Below are 19,029 nucleotides of genomic sequence, written 5' to 3'. Positions count from 1 at the left end.
TTTACACCATGGAAATCAGCAAATGCTACAAATCAGGGCTCTTGTTTTTCCCAGAGAGCCTGTTATTAAACATTGATCAGCACACCACTGGATGCAGTCTCGGAAAGAAAAATTCGTATATTCAAATACAAGTCAATCCCTCCAAACCCCTGCTTTAATTAAGCAGGACTACAGCTGCACAGACTAAGCAGGCTGTGAATGTTGTTTTAAAATAACATATTATTCAGAAAACTGTTTATGTATTTACAAATCTTGCCAATCTACCCACTCTCCATCCCTCTCAAGTGACCTTGAGGTCACTTAAATTTGTTTCCTTTTGCTGTGTTTCCCCCAGAGTCAAAGAAAGCCCACCTAGTACACTTCTTTTGTTTCTAAACTTGATGGACCCAAACAGTGGTTGAAACAGACAGCCAAGCTCTGAGCACGGACGGAAGAACGTCCTGCTCACCACGGTGGTGCCTACGTCTGTGTCAGACAACCCAGTCTTGCCCCGAAGTCAGACTTCCCTGAGCCGAAAGGCTTGATAACATGTTTGCCCCTGTCCTCCGGTTTCCCAGTCGTGGGGCCGTCTTCACTGGTCGTGAACAGTCTCTACACTGCACTTGAGGACGACTCAGCTGGGAGTGAAACATGATCAGGAGATAATCTGGCCCAGATGGCTCTGATGCAGGCAAGAGCATTTGGCTGTGCATATCCTCAGTCTAGGGAAACCCATTTAAGTTTTTTGAGAAGGGAATGTAACCAAGCAGCCACATACCCTCAAAATGCTACCTCATGTTTTACAGCTGCAATGAGATGTCTGATCATGCTCCTGGAGAGATATTTGGCTCTTAGGAAGGTAAAGCCAGGCTAGCCTTTGCTGCTGGATGCCACCACGGCTCGGCTCGGTACTTGGCCTTTGGGGTATTCAGAAGGGATCAGGCATAAAAGCTTGAAGATATTCCTAGCTCCTGAGGATCAAGGGATTGCAGCAAAGGATAACACCGCAACTGGAAACAGGAGAAAGCATCGCAGAAACAGAGCGAACCAGGAGTTCAGAAGAGGCCCAGGGAGAGGCTTGGGGGACACAAAAAGGTGAAGTGGCTGCTTAGAGTAGCTGTCTTTATTTGCATCAAGCTCTGAGGCATAGGAAGGGGTTAGAATTCACTATTTGACACAGTTTTTCTTTTCTGTCATGCAATTGACAGGAGAAAGATACAAATAAAAGAAGCTGCTCGTCTGCGGAGCGTAGCTTGGGGAAAAGATTGCTTTGCTTCAGGAAAAAACAGGACCCGTGCAACCCAAGGCTCTAGAGTATGATGGGGACACGCTGGTGAGAGGGTCTCACCAGTGTTAGTGAAAAGGTGGGCGGCCTTCACTGTTAGTGAAAAGGTGGGCTGCCCTTGGGGGCCAGCTGGAGCTCTACGGCTCTGCACACGGTGTTCCATCTCATTCTCTCCAGTGTAGTCATGGACACTGTAAGGTGTAGCCCTCCCAGAGACCACTTGGTTCCCCACTGCCTAATCTTGAGAGTCAGCAACTCATGCTCCCCTGAAGTGGGTGCTTCCCCACTGCGGCGTTGGTCTTCCCCTGTGACAAGTTTCCAGGGCTGGATGAGATGACAAGAAAAAAATGGACTTTTCAGACAGACCTATGTCACCGGAAAGTTTTTGTCCCTTTTAGCCCTCTGGCTAGAACTTTGACTGGGAATCACTTTCCAAGGATTCTGTGAGTACTACAGGCCCATAGGGTTTTGGTGAAGACAAACGGAATCTTACTAAAAAGACTTATGCCCCTAGTCACTGTGGGGGTAACTTTTGTTCCAAATAGGCAGTGATGATAGAGAGCTCCCTCTCTATATCATGAATGTGGAGAACAGTACAAGTATGCAATCCATAGATATCATTTCCATCATCCCAGAAAAGTTCCCTTTTAGGCAGCAGTGTGCTGGTAAATGGTGACTAACCAGCGATCTGAAAAACAATCTAGGCATATATGTATGTGTCAGAGTATGTTTACTATAAATTTTACTTATCTAAAAGATGTGGAACACACAATTTACAAATAATAATAAAATACACAATACACTTTCCTATAACTTCCATAGAGCCAATTCATCCTCAGAGAATGCTTTTGTCGATTTTTACCAAGCTCTTCTATCTGCAACCAACCTATGGTTGCAACTGATCAACAAGCATAGTTCACACATATTGATGTTTTGTTTACATTAATGAGCAATGCAAATATGAAACAACTTCTTTGTATGCCAACACTTCACTTGGATAAATTGAATAATAGTTTTCAAATAATGGAAGACTATTCAAGTGTTCAAGTGTTTGTGAATATCACAATGTAATGGTTGCAGAAACAATTATGTATTGTGTTATTAACGTTTTTCCCATCACTTTCCTAAGTCTAAATAATCAACAACAAAAAATAGGGTGAAATAATTAGAAAGCAACGAATTTTGAATGTTACCTTGTTTTTAATATGTTAATTTGAAAGTTATTATTTTAATGATTGTAACTTGAAATTTTAACAATGGGTTCACAAGTCAACATGTCATGTGCCTGTGCAATCAATTCCATGCCATATGTACACTTTTTTTAAAAATAAGGAAAAGGTAAGAATACAGAACACTCCATGGATTCTCGAGGTTAAATCTATTCTTTCTCAACATGACAGGAAAGTAAAGCTTTGACCCGCAGGGGAGACTGGAGAGGGGAAGTTGGCCTGTCTGTTCCCATTTCAGGAGCAGGCTAACAGTGTGTTTCTGGAAACAAAACTGTCAGAGTGAAGGCTCACAAGAAATCAGAAACAGGGCCCAGATCTCTGCCCAAGGGCTTATAACAAAGGCTCAAAGCAGGCTTTTTTCCAAAAATGTTTTTAATTCCAACATCCATCTTAATGGCCTACTGTAGCCTAATTTAGCCAATAACTGCTACTCTAAAAATGGAAGCTAATGATTCCAGCTAAAAACAATGAAGCCGGTACTATCACAGCATGAAACTGATTATCACGGGGTGCATTTTTCACTTCCTTTTCCCTGAAGAAAGGCTTAATATGAGTCCCACATCAAAAGCAAAAGCATTTCTTTCTCTCATGGGACCCCAGGATATTAGGAATGTGTTCTCTAGAGGCGACCACCTCCCAGAACTACTCTTTGGCAAGAGGCATCACACGCACGGAGCGATGGTCTGGCTGAAGGGCACCACCTGCTATTGCTCATCATGTTCGCGCCATTCAACAAATATTAGCAGCATCAGTTTACTTCTCTGAAGCACCCGCAGGTACCCACCACTTGGCTCGGTGCTATATAGCTGTACACACTTTATATTTTGCAAAATACATGCATATGGAAAAGAAGCACAACATTTAAGGCAAAGATCAGATAATAGCCATATTGCACAAGTGTCTAGCTGGATAAAATTGGCAAAAAAAAAAAAAAAAAAAATAGAAGGTTTGTAAAATGATCAAACGTTTAGATGTGCAGGATAAATATGTTCTGGGCATCTAACATACATAACGAATACGGTTAATAATACATTCAAGAACTGTGGACAGTTGTCCTTCTATGGGGGATTGGTTCCAGGATCCCCCACAGATACCAAAAGTTATCCAAGCTCAGGTCTCCATTTTGCTATTAACAACTGAGAAGCTGAATAATCTTAATTTAGGGCATTCGTTTCCGGGTGAGCTCAGATTTTCTTATTCCAGCTTGTGACATCTCAACGAATTTCCCATTTCCACCTAACGTTGGGAGCCATATTCGTGGACCACCTTCAGGATTCTGGCAGAAGGGGTTTCAGGTGAGGTGAGAAGGTTAAGAGGCGAACTGGAGGTTCCTGGCTGATGCACCTGCGCCTTCACGCGCCCCCGTGCGCACACACAGACGTTCGCTTTCTTACAGCTGCCAGCTTTAAATTCTGCCTTCCCGCTGTTGTTGTGCAAGGTGGTCCTTTGCCGCATCGAGAGGAGCTCACATGGCAGAGCCCCTAGGAAAGCAGGTGCCCTCGGTCACCTACACTCTGAGCAGGCCAGGTCTTGCTGCTCACTCCACTTGGGGTATGGTTGCAGCCTACTCTCTCACCCTTTGTGGGTAATGATAATATACTTTGGAAAAACACAAAATGGCATCAGATTGAGCAAAGGATCTCTTTTACGTGCCTTAAATTATGGTTTCTTGAATTAAATACCCAAGTTATGAGAAAGATTAGCCCACCTCTTGCATCAGCATGAGCTGGAGGTGAGACGTGGAGTCAAAGATTATTCTGTAACTTTAATGAGTAGGCCGGGGGTGGTGGCTCACACCTGTAATCCCAACACTTTGGGAGGCCAAGGCGGGTGGATCACGAGGTCAGGAGTTAGAGACCAACCTGACCAAGATGGTGAAACCCCATCTCTACTAAAAATACAAAAATTAGCCGGGTGTGGTGGCACGTGCCTGTAATCCCAGCTACTCAGGAGGCTGAGGCAGGATGATCCTTTGAACCCGGGAGGCGGAGCTTGCAGTGACCCGAGATCGCACCACACTCCAGCCTGGGCAACACAGCAAGACTCATCTAAAAAAAAAAAAAAAAATGAAGGACTGCCCTGCCAGGTTTGAGACTTGCACAGGGGAGTGCAGTAGCGCATGGGGCCTGTAGCCCCTGTATTTTGGCCAATTTCTCCCATTGGAAATGGGAACATTTACCAGTGTCTGTACTCCCATTGTATCTTGGAAGTAACGAATTTGCTTTTAATTTTACAGCTTACAGGCAGAAGGGACTTGTCTCAGATGGGACTTTGAACTTGGACTTTTGGGTTAATGCTGGAATGAGTTAAGACTCTAGGGCACTCTCGGGAAGGCATGATTGGTTTTGAAATGTAAAAAGGATGTAAGATTTGGGAGTGGCCAGGGTGGAATGATACGGTTTGGCTCTGTGTCCCCACCCAAATCTCATCTCAGATTGTAATCCCCATAATCCCCACGTGTTGAGGGAGGGACCTGGTGGAAGGAGATGGAAACGTGGAGACAGTTCCCCCCATGCTGTTCATGTGAGTTCTCACAAGATCTGATGGTTTTATAAGGGGCTCTTCCCCCACTTGCTTAAGCTCTCACCTGCTGCCATGTAAGACATCTGCGTCCCCTTCTGCCATGACTGTAAATTTCCTGAGGCTTCCTCAGACATGCCGAACTGAGTCAACTAAACCTCTTTCCTTTATAAATGACTCAGTCTCCAGTATTTCTTTCTTTTTCTTTTTTTTAATTTTGGGACAGGGTCTTCCTCTGTCACCCAGACTGGACTGCAGTGGTGCAATCACACCTCACTGCAACCTCAAACTGCTGGGCTTGGGCTCAAGCAATCCTACCAACTCAGCCTCCCAAGTAGCTGGAACTACAGGCATGTGCCACTATACCCAGTTAATTTTTACTTTATTTTTTGTAGAGTCAGGGTCTGGTCTTGAACTCTTGGGATCAAGCAATCCTCCAACCTCGGCCTCCCAAAGTATTGGGATTACACATGTAAGGCACTGCAGCCAGCCTCACATTTAAAGGGCTTTTAATAATGAGTTCAGGGCCAGGTGCAGAGAGGCTCATCCTTGTAATCCCAGCACTTTGGGAGACTGAGGCAGGAGAATCCCTTGAGCCCAGGAGTTCAAGACCAGCCTGGACAACATGGCAAAACCCCATCTCTACAAAAAATATAAAAACGTAGCCCGGCGTGGTGGTGCACTTCTATAGTCCCAGCGACTTGGGAGGCTGAGGTGGGAGGATCACTTGAACCCAGGAGGTGGAGGTGGCAGTGAGATGAGATTGCACCACTGCACTCCAGCATGGGTGACATACCAAGACTCCATCTTAAAACAAACAAACAAACAAAAAAACCACACAGACACACAATGAGTTCATTTCTCCTGATATGAAGCAAATTTTGAGTGCAAAAACTTATTTTGATTTTTAAAAAGTTAAGTAGTTCAAGAATGCATATTCTTTAGAAGAGCACTGTACATGCAGGGACCTGGGCTTTATCATCACCCTGGCAAGCTAAACTGCCTTATCAACACTGTCCTTGCAAAAGTTTCTGTAGAAGTTGATTCATCAATTAAAAGCCAGATCTGTACATACACAGCTTGAAGAAACTGCCAGTAGTTCATTGCTAATTACCAGGGCAAACATTTGTATTTCAAAGTTGACCAACAGGATGACAATTCTCAAAGCTCTAAAAAGATTTTGTCCTACCAAATGGTAGCCTAGTGTATGACCATTACCCATCCGTGGTTAGTAGCAATCAAAGGCAACACTTCTTACAATAACAAATGCCGTGAGCAGCGATGTCAATAAATCCCTCTTTGCCTGTCACTATAAAAGCTGGTCTGGTCCCAACTCAGCATCAAAGACATTAGTCCAGACAGCACAGCACTATCAATTCAGGTTTCCTTAGCAAATAATTGCTTCAGATATACTCGCAAGGGCTCCTGAATTGGAGTTTTCTGCATCATCTCCATAAAAATATCTTTTCACCTCTATTTTTTCATTGAAGAATTGAAATAGACCCTTGGGAAGTTTCCTTAAGGACAGAGAGTGGCTCCAAAAATAACCTTCCTTCCAGCACCACACCACTAACCCAGAGAATGCACTTCATGGTGGGATGGTCACTCAAAGTCTACTGTGAACCTAATCCCCAAAAAGGTAATGGAAAAGGCTAGAGGAAAATCCTAAACAATTACCTATGCCTTGTATCTTTCTCTAGAAACACAATCTACTAATAGAAAAGCCAATTTGAAATTTTTAAAATGTAGACGCTACTCAAGAGGGCTGTCATCAATGTAGGAGAACTATTAACTCAAGTGGATGGCATGTTTCTTTTCCTGTATTAAAAAAGCTCCTTACATTTAATAATTTTGATTTGGATCAGTTTTGATTTAACAGACAATATGAATCAAACTTAGTTAAAACCTTAATGATGTTGTAATATTTATTAACACAGCCAATTCTCAATATAGAAGATTTATGAATCTCCTAATACTTCCAGTTTATAAACTGGCTTAAAAAAACGCTCTTTTGAAGAACAAAGTTTCAGGGTTTGAAGGAAAGAGAAAGTGATCTTTACAAATTCTTCATGGAACCACCAGGGATCTTTTAATCCATTTAAATACAAATATAGATCAGATTCTGATCTGACATTATTTCTATACTTTTAGAAACACTTTTCACTCACAAATCCAAGGTGACAATGGCATTAAAAATATCTACAGGAAAGGACTAGCATGAAATACAATATTATGATAATAGTTATTTCATTAAAGTGGTTACTTTTCTGTATTCTTCACGTGTCCCATTGTATGGCTATAAATTTTTATAATAACAAATTGTAAATTAAGAAAGAATTCAAGTAAAGTATTGTTGACTTTATAAAATAATTCTGAAAACAAATGTGTAGAAAGAAGGCATTCAACTAAGAGAAGATGCTGGATGGAAAGGCTGGCGAGGTCCAGGGTGGAGCTCATCATTAGCCTTTCCAGCAGCACTGTCCTTGGAGACCAGAAGCAGTGGGAGCCCCTTCCCTGTGGCACCACAGACTCCCACCAAGGCACGTATCATGAACGCTGTACTGGCACACGTTTATTAGCCTTGGGTGTACGGGGAATCTCAGAGCACTTCTGAAATCCGTACTTGTTCCTTTTTACACTGAGGAAAGTGAGATTAATACACAAATACCAAGATGACCAATGAATGGTAGCCTTACTGGCAATAGCAGCCATTGCAGGTAACCAAATTGCCTCCCTAGAATTCTGTAACCCATGGGCTTAGGGAAAGATTAAGCAACATTTCTTTTTCAAATTCACTTCAAATACTCAATTATGTTCATTTTAAAAACAGCAACTATATGCACAAGACTCAACAGATCTCATTCACACTGCCAGCCCGCAGAGGGGGCTCTCTGTACCCTTTCAGGAGGCTTTTGGGCAATAAAGCCAAAATCTGTATTTAAAATAGGTGTGTCTAATAAGATAAATTTTTAACTCATTTATTAAAGGTCCTAGTGGACATTCCAAACTAGTAACATACCTAGAGAGAGAAAATACAAATGCTTACTGTATAGTTATATAAAAATAGAAATCCATCAATAGAGTCCAATCCTCAAGAAATCACACAATTTGTACCCAAAGGCTGTATATATATCAAGGAAGGATGACTTCCTTCCTTGATCTCTAAATAACATCCTCTCCACATCGGAGGTATCTGGAGGTTGGGCATTTGCCTAATGCCACAGGGTCCACCAGCGGGGGTCACAGCTGCTGGCTGGTGAAGAAGGATTTAGTCTCCCTGCAGACAGGATTGACACAGAGCGGACAGCTCAGGGTCAGCTGCTTGGAACACAGCTCGTTTGACTGGATGTGTGAATGCACCAAGTCGGCCAGGGCCTGGAAGACAGACAAGAGGCAAAGAGGCATGAGAAGCACGGGGTCTGTTCGTCTGCCATGCCCCCTCCTCCAGCTGCCCAGGTCAACACTCTGGCTTGGGGTTTCTTTTCATCCGAGTGGTGAGCCCTTTGAACCAAATTCTACAGCATCTTCCTTTCCTGAGAATCCTCAGCTTAGAGAAAGTTAAAACAGAGATTTCAGGAAATGAAAACCTCTTACCCCACCCACTAGGCCTTTTCTCTGGAAAGCAGGTTTTAAATCAGACATAGTTATAGGTGGGTAGAAATCAAAAATTGGGGCTATCTGAAGGAAAAAAGACTGAGCAGATAAGGAATTCGATTTTATTTTTGTAATTAATTGGAACTCCAAATGTTCTAATATGTGAGAAAAACCAATATTCCGCAAGAGTTTCTCAGAGGATTACTCCCTGGTATGTTCTACTAAAACGGTTGTAACACTGTAGATACCTTAGAGAACAATGGATTTCCATTAAGAGACTCAGCTCTTCTGATGTTTTCAACTCCACACTGAATCAAATGAGAAAAGGGAGGAAAAACACAGACATACTTTATTTTTCTTTTTTTTTTTTCAAAGAAACTGCTACAAAAAAATAAATACACACAGACACACGCACACAGTTCAAAGTCTGACTTCAACTGTTCACAGACTGCTCATTAATGAAAAACAGTCACAGGGTGGGGCTGTATGTTGATTCTGTTATCATAAATTATTCCTCAATTCTTATGTCCTTCCCCTTCCCCTTACCATCCTACAGGTGGTTTGTTTGCAAATCCTTTTTGTGGTTACACTTGATGAAATTCTCAAGCAATTTAAATCTGTTTACCATTCTTTTTTTATTCTCTTTTACTAGTGCATAATTTTACAGACTCTAAGTAGAATGTTGCTTTAAATATAGTTTCATACTTGTTTTGATCCCAAGTGCCAAAATGAAGTAAATTAACTTATTGACTATAAAATGTATATTGGACCTACACTGGATCCAATTCAGAGTTGGGGAGGAGACTGGCATGGGAAAAACATTGAGATTCAGCAAACACATGGATCTCAACTGAAGAGGCTATATTCTCAAACTTCATATAAAAGTCAGTTACGACAGAATAACCAGTGCTGATAAAGGGCATTCTCCAACAACGTTGATGGGAGAGTCGTCAGCGATAACACTAACTAGAAAAATAAATATCAGCACTGAAATTCTGTGTGCACCTGTAGTCCCAGCCACTCAGGAAGCTGAGGAGAGGATCACCTGAGCCCCGGATTTTGAGGCTGCAGGGAGCTATGACTGCGCCACTGCACTCCAGCCTGGTTGAGAGAGCCAGATTTCATCTCTAAGCAAATTTATAAAATCATAACAAATTTAAAATAAAAAATTGTTTTCCAAATATATTGGTATAAACTATTTTCACTGAAGTTTTAGCAAATTCACAATTAGCCAGCTCATGGAGGGATACAGAAGGCATCTTTAAACAAAATCCACAGACGATGCTGCAACCACTTCTTAGCCAATTACAACTTGCCTGCAAATCCTGTGTCAGAACCACTGACAAGAAACTTGTGTGCTCCCTAACTTCACCCACGTCTGACTGATGTCCAGCATGGAAATTCAAATTCCATGGGGGTCGGGTGTTGGCTCAGGTTCTGCCCCCACCCACTCTCCCGCCTGCCCTCCACCTGCTGCCCAGTCCCAGAGAGGCTGACGTCTCCTGCAGGCTGGGCCTCCATCTATCACACATGGGGTGACCAGGGCCAGAAACTCCGGCAGAGAGGGAGAAAAGTTATAAAAATAAAGCTATAAATTCGACACAGGTTTTAGGCCGGCTCTCAAAAGGCAGGACATAGATGAACAATAGTTTTTCTCCACCCTGCATGACAATTCACATCCATCTCGTATTACAAGACACCAAAGATGGTATTTGTTATTTCAATAATCAGATTGATCACAACACGGCAGCAAACAGCTAATTAAGTGAGTGCATAAAAGAGGCCAAGGAAATCACACCACACATTGCTTCCACATTCATTCCACGCTCTTCTCTTAAATGACAATGACTCCTACCTACATGCCTTGACACCCAACAAGAAGCCATGTAATAGCCCTGAGTAAAGGTCACTATTAGGCAAAGCAAAGAAATTATAAAACAATAAAATGTTTTCCTTTGGAATTAGTGAGAAGTACATTTCTTTTTTCTTAAAGAAATGTAGTTGTTATTACTTTCGAGTAGCCCAGTAACTCAAACAAAATGATGTCAGCCACAGTGATCCCTGGGGCACCCGGTTTAAGGAAAACACAGGTTTCCCCTTCCACTGCATGGAATTAACTCAATGTGTTGAGATTATTACTCAGATGAATTATTATTCAGGAGAATGAGGACACCGTACATGCAAAAAAATACAGTAAACAATATTTTGAATGACACATTAGTTAGTTGCAGAGAAAATTTCCTTTTAAAACAACTCATGATGGGATAAAGGCAGATGGGTGCATTTACCTCCTTGGCTAAAACTTGAGAGTACTCGATGTCCAGCTCATACAGCGTTTCAATATGGTCACTGGTGAACGCTATCGGGACCAAGAGGATATTCTTCCTCCCCCTCTCACAAAGCCCTTTGATAGATTCGTCTGTTTGAGGACCCAACCAGGGCATTGGACCAACCTATGCAAAAGGTAGACGAATGTGTAAGTGGACCACGCCTCCTGATGGTCTGTAGTACCCGTTTGCCCCCCTGGGCGCACGCACTGCCCACTGGGGGCAAGAGCCACTCTTTACACCTGCTTGAATGGATTCTGATATTTTCACACGGAAACTTGAATCCTAGTAGTTGCCTCAATATAAATAAGTAACAGTTTCTGTCATTGCAGCTAAAAGTAAAATACTAAACCAATGGAACTCCACAAGTCACTTGATTTCCCCTTCCATCTTACTCACTTGCAGATTCTTTCTGCCCACGGTGAGCCTTCAGGTTATGGAAGAGCCTGTCTATGTTTAGGAGCCAAATCTAACCATTTTACAACTCATAAAATAAATTCTACCAAAAGAGCTGGCTGCCCGCCAGTGTGGAGGCCACCTACCTTGGATTGCCACACCAGTCGGTAGGGGTTGCAGTGTCCCAGCCTTTCCATGACATTTTGGACAGTGGCGCTTACCTCCTGAGGATACGGGTCGCCTCTGTTGACCACCTGCAGCGGAGACACAATGGGTGTTCAGTCATTAACACTGGGAAGGCCCCGAGAGCCTCTGACTATGTGCTGACATGGTGTGAGCGCTGGAACAAAGCCTTCCTTCCCTTTCTGTCTCCTGCACCAATGATGACATGGTCTGAGTTCAATCACCAAACTTCCTTAGTTCCACTTCGTCATCAGCCAAAGAAAAACACCACACTCAATCATCTCTAACGTCCCTAAGAGGGTGGAGAATTCTACGTTCCATGTTATTCATGGGAGACTCCCAAGATCTAACTAAGGAGGATGATTCTCTCTCCCTCATCTGAAATATGAAGATGACACAGAAAAGCTGGGCAGGATGGGAACTTCTACCCTGGTGGTCATGTGAGTAGTTGATTTCACAACAGGAACTGAAACAGTGCTGCATGGACAATGTCCAGAATGGCTGGATTTACGGTAAACCCTGGTGGAATTAGAGGAGGAAAGCAGCAGCACATCAGTGCAGGTTACGGGCACCTCCAAGAGTATGACCCACACCTTCCACTTCCTCTCTCCCCACCCTTCCTGCAACAATGGACAACAGGCAAACACTTTGTGCACAGCAATTGTTTCATACACAATCTCCTGTTAATACCTTTGAAAATTTTCAATGCAAATTTTAATGCTTTAAACATTCACTGTGTACTGACTCCCTAGCCCTCACCTGGCTTTATTTTCTTCTACAACATCTATTACATGCTAATCTACCATACCATTTTCGTATGTACTATGTTTATTACCTTTTCTCCCTACTCTCTGCAGACAAAGATTTTTCTGTTTTCTTCATTCCCCTACCCTATGATATGGCTGGAAACAGTGACTGGAATATAGCAGGTGCTCAAAGAATACTGGTGAAATGAAATATACTGACAGGTCGGGCACAGTGGCTCATGCCTGTAATCCCAGCACTTTGGGAGGCTGAGGCGGGCTGATTGCCTGAGGTCAGGAGTTCGAGACCAGCCTGACCAACATGGTGAAACCCTGTCTGTACTAAAAATACAAAAATTAGCTGGGTGGGGTGGCACACACCTGTAATTCCAGCTACTCGGGAGGCTGAGGCAGAAGAATCACTTGAACCCAGGAGGCAGAGTTTGCAGTGAGCCAAGATTGTACCATTGCACTCCAGCCTGGGCGATAGAGCAAGACTCCATCTCAAAAAAAAAAAACAATTACATATATACACTGACAAACTGATTGTATGATGATTATGATTATTACTACTGGTCTGTTTAAAAGCCATGGGAGGCATAAATGTAGAAGGAATGAAGGAAACACAAAGTTGCCAATAGGACAGCAATGCAGTAATTGCTACAAACATGATCTACCCATGGATGCTAAGATTAGGGGCAAAGTATAAGGAATAACCAAATCTCTGTATTGTCTCAAAGTATCTCCTCCAAGATATTTTTAATTACAAAAAGAAAAATAGTAATTTCAGGATGGATCAACACAGCAGATACACCCTTAAACAAGTGACCAGGGATCACATCACCAGTAGAAAAGCACATTGACATCACAGACTCCCGGGTGTGATGCACAGAGCAGGGCCCCACACCCCTGTGGGTTCTTGCCAATGATGCATAACCGCAATCTAATCATGAGAAAACTTCAGACAAACCCAGATGGAGGGACGCACCACAAAACAACTGACATCCTAAAAATGACTCCTCAAAAATATCAACGTGTGGTGGGGCGTGGTGCCTCACACCTATAATCTCAGTGCTTCAGGAGGCTGAGGTGGGTGGATCACCTGGGTCCAGGAGGTCGAGACCAGTCTGGGCAACATGGCGAAACCCTGTCTCTTCAAAAAATACTAATATTAGCCAGGTATGGTGGTGTGTGCCTGTAGTCCGAGCCACTCAGGAGGCTGAGGTGAGAGGCTCACCCAAGTCTGGTAGGTTGAGGCTGCAGTGAGCTGTGACTGCACCACAGCACTCCAGCCTGAGTGACAGAGTGAGACCCTGTACCAAAAATAAATAAATAAATAAATAAAATCAAGGTGATGAAAGAATAGCCAAGTATCAGGACTGTCACAGATTGGAGGGTGCTGAGGAAACCCCACAGCTACATGCAGTGTGGGACCCTGGACTGGGTCCTGGGAGTGAAAAAGGACATTTTTGGAAACACAAGTGACATCCACATGAAGCCTGGAGTGCAGTTAATAGTACTGTGCCAGCGCTGGTTTCTCAGTGTTGGTAACTGAACAACGGTTGTGTAAGATGTTAGCACTGGGAGAGGCTGAGTAGAGGGTAACTCTGCACTCTCTTAACCAGTTTTCTGTAAGTCTAAAAATTTCTTCAAAATAAAAAGTTTAAAAAGTTGTCAGAAGTGAACGTAGGGGAAGAGAAGAGTGTGCTAGATCATTGTTCTTTCTCACCTCTTCAACTGTCCTCCCCATACCTGACTTATCCTTATGACATCATGGCATTTCCCGGTCCCACAACGAGGCTTGACCAGCAAACGAACCTGGAAGCAGCGTGCTCTGCCCCCAGGTGAAAGAATAAGGAAGCGAGGCCAGGGTGAGAGGAGGCAAGACAGCACCTGGAATCCCCACATACAAAAATGGGTTTCAGCCGGGCACGGTGGCTCATGCCTGTGATCCCAGCACTTTGGGAGGCCAAGGTGAGTGGATCACTTGAGGTTGAGACCAACCTGGGCAACATGGTGAAACCCTGTCTCTACTAAAAATACAAAAAATTAGCCAGCCGTGGTGGTGTGTGCCTGTGGTCCCAGGTACTCAAGAGGCTGTGGCAGGAGGATTGCTTGAACCCAGGAGGTGGAGGCTACAGTGAGCTGTGATCGCACCACTGCACTCCAGTCTGGGCAACAGAGCGAGACCCCGTATCAAAAAAAAAAAAAAAAAAAGGCAAATGCGTTTGCTCTGGGCTGGTTCAAGAGCTTCCCTTCTGGCATGTCAGGCAAGGTCTCACCTTACATAGGATGAGGCTGCAGGAGGATGGACATGTGAAAAGGACTGTATGACAACAAAAGGAAAAGCAAACCCATTAAAATAGGCAGGCTTCCAGAAGAGAGGAATTTATCTCCAGAGCCTCGGCCCAGCAGAGATAATGAGTAGAGGATCTGCAAGGGCTTGGCCCTAGTGGCTACCAGGGGGCGGTAAGGCCCAGTAACAAGCGTGGCCCAGACACTGAGGCTGGCTCCATTCCCGACGTTGTTAAAATCTCAATCACACCTATGAATATGTAATTATCCACCTCTCTGGCTTGGAAAGCACTGGTTTTAGGATACAATGCCAGTTCGGAGCAGATGAAACTGGTTACTTATTCCAAGCACTTCTATATATCATACAGTACACTAGCTTGATCATTCTTGTTTCCAACAATACAACAGCTATGGCACAGATTGCAGCATCTGGATGAATAGCCTAGAGTAATATGATGAACTAAGGAGCAGCCAGACCCCAACTTGATCCTCTATATTCCACTTGCAAAAATGTGGTCCTGAGTCTTGGCAAACTGCAATGGCTGCCTGGAATTCAAACAGCCCCTAACAAGTCCATCCAAAAGCATGGGACCGAGAACGCTTCGTCTGAATGGAGACCCTCCCACTCAACACACAGAAATATCAAGCTGAGCTCTGCCGACAGGGCAGGCAAAAGCAGGCTTCTCTTAACTGTCCCACTTATTAGAAAGTCTTATATATGAATATATCTTCAAGTTATCATTTTAAAGAAAAGAGAAGCCAGGTGTGGTGGGGCTCACACCTGTAATCCCAGCACTTTGGGAGGCCTGGGTGGGTGGATCACCTAAGGTCAGGAGTTCGAGACCAGCCCGGCCAACATGGTGAAACCCAGTCTCTACTAAAAATATAAAAAATTAGCCAGGCATGGTTGTGAGTGCCTATAATCCCATCTACTTGGGAGGCTGAGGCAAGATAATTACTTGAGCCCAGGAGGCGGAGGTTGCAGTGAGTCGAGATTGCGCCACTGCACCCCAGCCTGGGCAACACAGTAAGACTCTGTTTCAAAAAATAAAAGAAAAGAGGAAAAGATCTACTTACAATATTATAATTTGGATTCATTGTTATGAGGTTTTAAGAAGTGAGGCTAGTTAAGTTAGCACCAAGTCTGAGATTTGAGAATTCATTCTTGCACTGGGCTTAGGACATAACGGAAGCTGGACCCATTTCACACATTTAGCAAATGGAATCACCCAGTCCTCTATCACTAGGTCATCCAAGAAAATGTTCTTACTTACAGACATCGGCAGTGAGTGAGCAGAAAACAGAATGACCACCTCGCTTCTCTTCTCAAGTGGAAAATGGTCCAGTTCCTTTAGAATATGATCTGCAAAGCACTGAGGGAATAACAAGAAAGGAGGATAAAGAGGAAGGGAAGAAAGAAATGGAAGGAAAAAGAAAATGTTTTTAAAATGAAGCCTACACCAAAAATCTCAGAGCAACCCTCAAAAAATCAGAACTCTCTTTTTTAAAAAATTGCAAACAGTCCAGCCTCTCAGCATTGGTTTATCATCAAAATGGATCATAACGGTTTCAGGGGCCTAGGGAATTTGCTGGGAAACTTCTAAAGCTCGCTAATGGCTCACTGCAAATGCGGGCTGTGGATCTGCTTCCCCTCGGGAAGGACAGGGCACACTTCCAGATGGAAAGGAAACACAGATGGGAAGGAGAAGTTGTTTTAAGACCTCTCATTTGCTCCGTTAGCAGGAAAACAGCTTACAGGGTCTTTCTAAAGCTTCCTTAGTTTGGCTTTCAGGCATACCACATTAAATACATTAGTCAGGAATAGTAGGGAAATAAGAAAATACTGTTCTATTTTTATAACATTTTCTTCTGAGCCTCGTATCCCCATCAAGTTAAGTTTTATAAAAACCTTCACAACAACAGATGACAGGTGATACACACCCATTAAATTCACAGAGCGAGGAAAGATGTGGTAAACTTAGGGGCTCATTCAGTCACATCTGTGGAACTTGGGAAAGAACATGGTTCCTGCCTCTCCCTCCAAACCTCTGTCTACCAGACCAGGGAGCTTCCTTCGTCCAGCCGGCACTTTGATTCACGTCGATAGGTGCTGAAATACCAGAACTGAAAGGGCCTTCTTTCATCTTATACTTTAATCATTCTCTGTCATTTAGCTTATAAAAAATGCTACAAAAGTCACAAATGGGTCCACTGACAAAATCAGAATATGAATGTAGATTAAGCAAAAGTTTAAATATTGATGTTAAATTTACTGAAGTTGAATGTTGTACTGTGGTTAGGTAAGAGAATATTCCTGATTTTAGAAAACACACATTTAAGTGTTTAGGTGTAGAGGATGATGATATATGCATAACTTATTCTCAAATGGGTCAGAAAAAAATCATGTGTATACAAACACAGAGACACACACATACATACACACACAGAGGGCGTGTGAATGATAAAGCAAGTAGGAGATACATGTTAATAACACATCAATAGGCCAGATGCAGCGGCTCACGCCAGTAATCCCAGCACTTTAGGAGGCCAAGGCGGGAGGATTGCTGGGGCCCAGAAGTTCAAGACCAGCCTGGGCAACACGGAAAGACCTAATCTCCACAACATTTTAAAAAATTAGCAGGGCATAATGGCACATGCCTGTGGTCCCAGCTACTCAGGAGGCTGAGGCAGGAGGATCACTTGAGCCCCGGAGGTTAAGGCTGCAGTGAGCTATGATCGTTCCACTCAACTCCAGCCTGGGCAACAGAGCGAAACCCTGTCCTGTCTCGAAATAATAATAACACAGTAACATAGGTAAAAGAGTAGATGAGAGTTCCTTACACTGTTCTTAATCTTGTAACTTTTCTGCATATCTAGAATTATTTCCCAATTGTCCTTTGTAACTTTTTAAAAACTATAAAGGACAATTGATCAGAAACATGTAAATCTGCACTTGTTGGTATTTTGATATATCAGTGGTCAGTGAAAACTATGGGATAAGCAAACTATTCCCTAATAAATATTGAGATACTATTAATCTTTCCAGAACTCTTGAAATTTGGCAAATAAATATCCGAAGGCATACAATGGTACCTAAAGTTCAGTTCCCTTTTCAGAATTTATAATGCAAATTCTCAGTAAATGTGATAGGATTAGATACAAACAAAACCAATATTTTCTGGTCTTTGCAGTGTTTGGAAACTAAGGATGCTCAGAAAGGATTATCTTTGGACCTCAGCCTAGATAAGGAGGTCCACTGCAAGGTTTATACAGGAGTCTAGAACATAAATTTGCCCCAATTAATCCAACAGCTAGATAAATACCAATACTAGAGAAAACAGTAATAAAATGGCTATTTGGAGCAATCACCACCTATGCCAAGTAGAAATGTGGATTCAAGACAGAATTTGTAGTTTTAAACTATACTTTTTGTTTTAGTTTAGGGTTTTGTTTTCTGGTTTCCAAAAATGTCATATCGTATCCAAAGCTTAGTGTTTTTCTTTTCTCGGCTTGCAAAGCTGCAAGTAAAAACACAAATCATATGCAGCTTGCAACAGCCTCCAAGCCGTCTTCAAAACTGAGGCGCCATGGGCAAGGAGAAGTGCTATTTAAATCACCTAAAACCCATCTGCGGCATTTTCCATGCGCAACCTCTCTGCAGAATGAAAGAGGCACCGAGCCTCTCAGAGCCTTCAATCACACCATCTAGGAGGGCAGATAAATGCCTCTAAAATTCCCTTTCATTTTATGAACAGAGACTGCCTCAGTTAAGAGACCTTTCCATCGTTCTGCTTCCCCCCTTTTCAAAGGGCTGAATTTTAATGCAAATCTAATTACTCACTTGATCAGGGCAGGCAGATGCTGTGCAGATCCCTCCATTCCCTGCTACCACATGTCAATGCTGACCTGAAACCCCCCTCCTTTCCAATCGCAGGCCTCCCAAAGCAAAACCCAGGCTGCTGGTGCTTCAGGCAGTACTGGCTGGACCCAGCAACACAGCCGTCAATGCTGCACACAGAGACCACAACTACACCCACCCCTAAGGGTAAGCTCCTTCACTTTTTACTTAAAATTGGATTTCAACCCAAGTGTTAACCCTTTATATGCCTAAGGAACACAGCTGTGGGGAGAGCTGGCCTGATTTCAATGATGTCTAGCACCATCTAGTGGTCACAGATTTAAGTGATACCAGGCTTCTAAAGCTGTTGGTAGGGTTTTTTGTCGAGTCAGAAAACGTTCAGGGAGTGAAAAATAAAATGGATAAAATCTAAATGACTTAATATTTCCCCTACCTAAAATAACTCAAAAGCGGGAACTTCTACTAGCAGAACAAAATTATATGTGCCTAATTTAGGGCAATATTTTACCAACTGCCCTCTCATTTCTGACAGGCAGAAAAGAATATAGTAACATCAGTTCAAAGCTATTAACTTTAGAACTGTAATTTTAATTTATTCTCCTAAAATCAAGCATCTGCT

The 19,029-nt window shown here is 43.0% G+C and overlaps 1 protein-coding gene across 2 annotated transcripts in view; it reads right to left on the bottom strand.

Annotated features, from left to right (window-relative positions):
* Nucleotides 1–2,448: 2,448 nt before the first annotated feature.
* FECH (ferrochelatase) overlaps nt 2,449–19,029 on the bottom strand; it is a 41,019-nt gene continuing 24,438 nt past the window's right edge. Inside the window, exons 7-11 of one of the 2 annotated variants that reach the window (XM_023218351.3) lie at nt 15,826–15,924; nt 11,477–11,584; nt 10,896–11,060; nt 8,856–8,915; nt 2,449–8,388 (exon numbers count right to left, since the gene is read on the bottom strand). In XM_023218351.3, the coding sequence (XP_023074119.2) occupies nt 8,254–8,388; nt 8,856–8,915; nt 10,896–11,060; nt 11,477–11,584; nt 15,826–15,924 (567 nt within the window). In that variant the 3' untranslated portion in view covers nt 2,449–8,253. The remainder of the gene's footprint in view (nt 8,389–8,855; nt 8,916–10,895; nt 11,061–11,476; nt 11,585–15,825; nt 15,925–19,029) is intronic. The other variant, XM_023218352.3, reaches the window with a different exon arrangement.

The sequence above is a fragment of the Piliocolobus tephrosceles genome, chromosome 18 (genome assembly GCF_002776525.5).
Source record: "Piliocolobus tephrosceles isolate RC106 chromosome 18, ASM277652v3, whole genome shotgun sequence".
NCBI classification, from domain to species: domain Eukaryota; kingdom Metazoa; phylum Chordata; class Mammalia; order Primates; family Cercopithecidae; genus Piliocolobus; species Piliocolobus tephrosceles.
Note: the sequence above shows the minus strand (reverse complement) of the source record. Positions and strands in the feature narration are given on the sequence as shown.